Source organism: Setaria viridis, chromosome 7 (assembly GCF_005286985.2).
Source record: "Setaria viridis chromosome 7, Setaria_viridis_v4.0, whole genome shotgun sequence".
NCBI classification, from domain to species: Eukaryota; Viridiplantae; Streptophyta; class Magnoliopsida; order Poales; family Poaceae; genus Setaria; species Setaria viridis.
Genome location: NC_048269.2, coordinates 27281799 through 27287103, shown reverse-complemented (window position 1 = coordinate 27287103; position 5305 = coordinate 27281799). Strand labels below are relative to the sequence as shown.

General features: G+C 60.7%; 1 protein-coding gene across 1 annotated transcript; it reads left to right on the top strand.

Annotated features, from left to right (window-relative positions):
• Positions 1-1413: 1413 nt before the first annotated feature.
• On the top strand, positions 1414-4080 carry LOC117865407 (scarecrow-like protein 21). The gene has a single exon (XM_034749604.2). It carries the CDS (start codon positions 1934-1936, stop codon positions 3830-3832), a length of 1899 nt encoding a protein of 632 aa, XP_034605495.1. The 5' UTR covers positions 1414-1933; the 3' UTR covers positions 3833-4080.
• Positions 4081-5305: the final 1225 nt, after the last annotated feature.

Below are 5305 nucleotides of genomic sequence, written 5' to 3'. Positions count from 1 at the left end.
CCTAGTTCTACACCTACAGGAATGCTCTTCCCATCCCTCCAATAAATGGGCCCCACGCGGCCAAGTCAGTTTGTAGCTAGACCAGGTGCGCGTAGCATTTTGCCCCCATGCAGCGCAGGTCATGACTTTGGAACGTGAACCAGGTGGGGGCACGGGGACCTCCTCCCCCGCCGGTGCTACAGAACAGAGGCGGGGATGTTGACCTCCCTGCTTAACGTATGTTGGGCCGCGGGACGCACCTTAGCGGCCCCACATGTCATTGGACTTTCCCTCCGCGGGTTGGCTTGTTGGTGCCCTTCGAGCAATTTGGCCCGGAACATTCGGAATCGTTGGTTCACACGTGTCACGCGGGCCCTACCGTATGTTTGCGCCGGGATTCTCTGCAGCTGCTCGCCTTGCGGCCCTCTGTCATGACGAGAGGCCGGGAACCGGGAATTTTCCAAGTCAATCGAGCGAGTATGAACACAGCAAACAACAAGGAACTGGGTTGAATATAAGAAGCAATTGTGACTGGCAGAAAGTCAGTTCGGTGCTTAGAATTTGTTAGTGGCGGTGGTGTCCCCGTTGCACAAGCATTGAGGATACACACTGGCATGGCATCCCCACGAGGATTGGGGTCAATCGGTAACATTTTTTTAATGTGGAATTTTTATACGGGTACGTGCATACGATATGGAGCGGTATGAACAATATACAAGGGGCTACGGGGAAAAGATAGCCAGGGTTCTGGTTCTGGACGCAGAAAGGTGGGTACGTGGTTGTTGGGTGGATATTTCGGTTTCCTAACTAATTCCCAACGCACCCCAAACAAGCAACCCTCCTGGCTCCTGCACACACACACGCACCGCTCCAAAAGAAAAGAAATCCTTCCCGATCTGCCGGAACTACCCTCCCCGGCTCCCGCCGCACTCCCACGGCCTGGCGGATCCCGTAATCTCACCAGGGGCATCTCGGTCGTTTACCGCCGACCAGGATTAATCGTGTGGCCCTGTGACTGGCCAACGTCGCCGTAGTCTCCCTACCAAAGTCCCGAAAGCGACCTTTGCGGGATCCGACGACGCATGGTTTCACGAAATCGCATCGCGGCAGGGGCTGAGCTGAGCCTCATGAGCTCGCCAAGATCGGATTCCCGGGCCCGCTGTCTGTGACCGGGGCGCCCGCCCTCCGCTTGCGATTCCGTGCAAGGAACGTGCGGCCCCGGCGGCTCGAAATGCGTCGAAACTGAGGGGCGGCTCCCGCAAATCCGGTCGTGGCGGCCACCGGCAGGCGTCGGTGGTGAGGCGCCACCGCGGAGCCCTGACGACGCCTCCTCGATGCGGGAAGGAGCGAGCGCGACTGCGTCATCGCGGGCGAAGTTTGCGTGACGCGATCACGCGACGGCACCACCCCCGTCTTTTAGTCAGTCTCAGCTTCAGCTGGGTGGTGGTAACCCGCGCTGCCCGGTTCCATTCCTTCACACCGCCCCCGGCTGCTGCCCATCACGGATTCACCCCGCCCCCGGGCCACGCATTAAATCCAGCACCAAAGCGCGGCCGGGCCCCGCCATAACGCCTACCGATAAACACCACCAGCGCACCCACCACCAATTCCCCGCCCCGCCCCGGCCGCTGGCCCACGCCGTCAGCGGGAGTGCCGCCGAATCGGTGTCGGATCCGAAACGGCGGGCTCGCTTTATAAACGTAACCGCAGCGCGGGCGACGGGGATGGGGGGCGGTTTTATTAGTCGGGACGGGAGAGAAGCAAATTGAATTGATGGCACCGGCTCGCTCATTAGCTGGACCCGTCGTAGCTGGGTGTTGTAGCCATAGCATTTGGAGGTAGCCATAGCATTCCATTCCTCCATCCTCGGTAGATTCGTCTCGTCGTCTTCCTCCTCCCACCTCCTCCCACCTCTCTTTCTGGTGGTCTCCCTCTCCTCTGCCCCTCTGCGTGCATGGAGCCAGGCGCGCCGTGGCGCGATCCGCGCCAGGGGTACGCCTACGGGGTCGGATCGGCGATGCAGATGCAGCTGCAGCAGCGGGCCGACGCGGCCGCCGGCGGGGGAGGGGTGCTCAAGAGGAGCCTCGGCGAGCTGGAGAGGTGGCAGCACCAGCAGCAGCAGCACGTCGCGGCGCAGCAGGCGCTGTACCTGCGCGCCGTGAGGCAGCGCACGGCGGCGGCGGCGGATATCGCAGCCCTGCTGGGCGGGGGGCCGACCCAGCCCCTGGTCCTCTCCGGGTCCAGCTTCGGAGGGGGCCTGGCGTCGCCTTCGTCGACGCTGTCGTCGCTCACGACCGCGTCGAGGGCCGCGGTGCCGCTGATGCATCCGCAGCCGCAGCCGCAGCTGCAGCAGCAGCGGCAGGTTCCGCTCATGACGTCCTCGCCGCAGACGCAGGCCTTCGGCTTGTCGAGGGCGCCTCCGCCGCCTCAGCCGGCATCGCCGAGCCAGCTGTTCATGTTGCAGGAGCTCGAGAAGCAGCTGTTTGACGACGACGACGACGAGTCGGTGGCGGCGATGAGCGGCACGGGCTCCGCGGTGACCAACTCCGAGTGGGAGGAGACGATACAGCAGCTCAACTCCATCACCGCCGCGCCGTCTCCGGGGCTCCCTGCGTCGGCGACCCCGAACAACAACAACAACGCTAACGCGGGGATGACGAGGTCACCTTCCAACTCGTCCTCCTCCACGGCGTCTTCCTCCGCGTCCTGCTCGCCCCCGACCCCGGGGGCCGCGTCGCGGCAGCTGCTCTCCGAAGCCGCGGTCGCTCTCGCCGACGGCAATCACGAAGCGGCGGCCACCCACCTGGTCGCCCTCAAGCGCGCGGCCAACCAGCACGGCGACGCCGAGCAGCGGCTGATTGCCATGATGGTGGCCGCGCTGTCCTCCCGCATTGTCCCGACCGCCTCCGCCCTAGCTCAACACCTCGCCGAGCTCTGTGGCGCCGAGCAGCGCGCCGGGTCCCAGCTCCTCCACGACATCTCCCCGTGCTTCCGCCTCGCCCTCCACGCCGCCAGCGCCGCCATCGTCGAAGCTGTGGGCGACCACCGCGCCATCCACCTCGTCGACTTCGACGTCAGCTTCCAGCAGCACACGGCCCTTATCCAGTACCTCGCTGACCGCCGCGTGCCGGGCACGTCCCTGAAGGTCACCGCCGTCATCGACCCAAGCTCGCCGTTCACGCAGACGCAGTCTCTAACTGCAACGCTCTCCGCCATCGGGGAGCAGCTGAAGCAGCTCGCCGAGCGAGCGGGCATCGAGTACCGCTTTAAAGTGGTCAGCTGCAGAGCCGCAGAGCTGGATGCGTCCAGGCTGGGGTGCGCGCCCGGGGAGGCGCTGGCAGTCAACCTCGCCTTCGCGCTCTCCCACGTCCCCGACGAGAGCGTCTCTCCGGCGAACCCCCGGGACGAGCTCCTCCGCCGCGTGCGCGCGCTGGGCCCGCAGGTGGTGGCGCTCGTCGAGCAGGAGCTGAACACGAACACGGCCCCGCTGGCCGCGCGCTTCACGGACGCGTGCGCGCACTACGGCGCCATCCTGGAGTCGCTGGACGCGACGCTGGGGCGGGAGAGCGCGGAGAAGAAGGCCAGGGCCGAGGCGGCCCTGGCGAGGAAGGCGGCGAACGCGGTCGGCCGCGAGGGCCCCGACCGACTGGAGCGGTGCGAGGTCTTCGGCAAGTGGCGCGCCCGGTTCGGCATGGCGGGTTTCCGCCCGGTGGCGCTCGGCCCGGGCATTGTGGACCAGGTCGCCGCCCGCGTCGGCCCGGCGCCGCCCGGGATCACGTTCAAGGCGGACAACGGCGTGCTCCGGCTCTGCTGGATGGGCCGTGTGGTGACCGTCGCCTCCGCGTGGCGCTAGGCCACCACCGCCGCTCGGGTCGGCCTGCCGGCCGATCGCCCAAGCTCGCGCCAGCCATTATTGCCTCCACCAAATCGTCAGTTACTTAATTCGCGCTATTCCTTTCCTCGTTTCTCTTTTTTACCTTGAATTGGGTGAGGAGTGATGAGTTTGTCATTGATCTGGTAAAATCCTTCCTTAGCTGTAGCGACTCATAATTCTTATAACTGCTCATAGTAGTATAATATGGAAAAGAGTAAGTTATATCACCGATCTCCTGTGAATTTTGCTCGAAGGAGATAACAGTCTCATTCATGGTGATCGTGGGTTTACTAGAGTTGTACAGTCCCAGGCGCTGCCCTGCCTAACTAGTGGCCGCGAAATGTGCACGCGGGCCCTACCCCTTTCTTGTCGATTCATGTTTGTTTGCCACGTCGGCGGTTGAGGCTTTCTTTGTGGCGTACAAGTGTAGGCTAGGGAAGGTGAAGTGCAGGCAGCCATGGTAAAGGAAATTGCCACTTGGATGGAACATGGAAAGGAGTAGTAGTTTGTGGTTTGGTGAGTTCTTTCTTTGCGGAATTCGATTACTTAAATATGTGTTGCTTTTGGGATTAAACTAAGCAAAGTTTAGGGAGGAGGATAGAGGATCACTGCAAGAAAGAGGAGATGGGGGGAGAGACAGAGATGCACGGAACGAAATGCCAGTGCACTGTACTACGAGGCGTAGCAGTACAGCCACCAACGTGGTCTGGATCGATGTCGCCGATGCTTGCTGTCAAGATGCCGGCGGGGTTGCGTTCGTGGGGACGGAGGGGGGGGGGGGGGGGGGGGGGGGGGGGGGGCGGCCGCTTGTGGTGGAAGAAGGAATTGTCTGTGCTGTGCGCTTCAAGCTACGGCGAAAGCGTACGTGGAATCCGCGTGCCGGAATTGGCTTCCGTCTCAAGAATACCCCCAGCTCCGATCAAAAAGTCGTCCCTGTCATGGGTGGATTGGCAGCTTTTCATTCCCTTTTAATGAGATTTATTAGGCTACTCTGCCACGGCTTGATCAGATTTGGCAAGCATTTGGATTGCTATAAAGCTTTATTGAGATGTGAGAATTTGGTAAGCATTTGGATTGTCATAAAGCTTTAGTAAGACGTGAGAATTTGGAAAGCATTTGGATTGCTATAAAGCGTTAGTAAGATGTGAAAATTTGGAAAGCATTTTGGTTGCTGCCGTATTCTTAGTAAGATGCGCCCTAGACGACGCAATCCGCAATTGCAGCCCCAACTGAAGTAGTGAATGATCATTCGGCAAATGAAAAGTTACAGGTCATATTTTCTTCTAAAAAAAGTTACAGGTCATATTTTTTTCCAAAAAAAAAAGTTATATGTCATACATTGTCACTCTTGGCACTGTACTGTGCCACTTTGCTCAAACTGAAGTAGTGAAAGTCAATGATGGGGACCCCCGCCGTCGATTAAACTGTGCGTTACATGTCTCCTGTAAATTG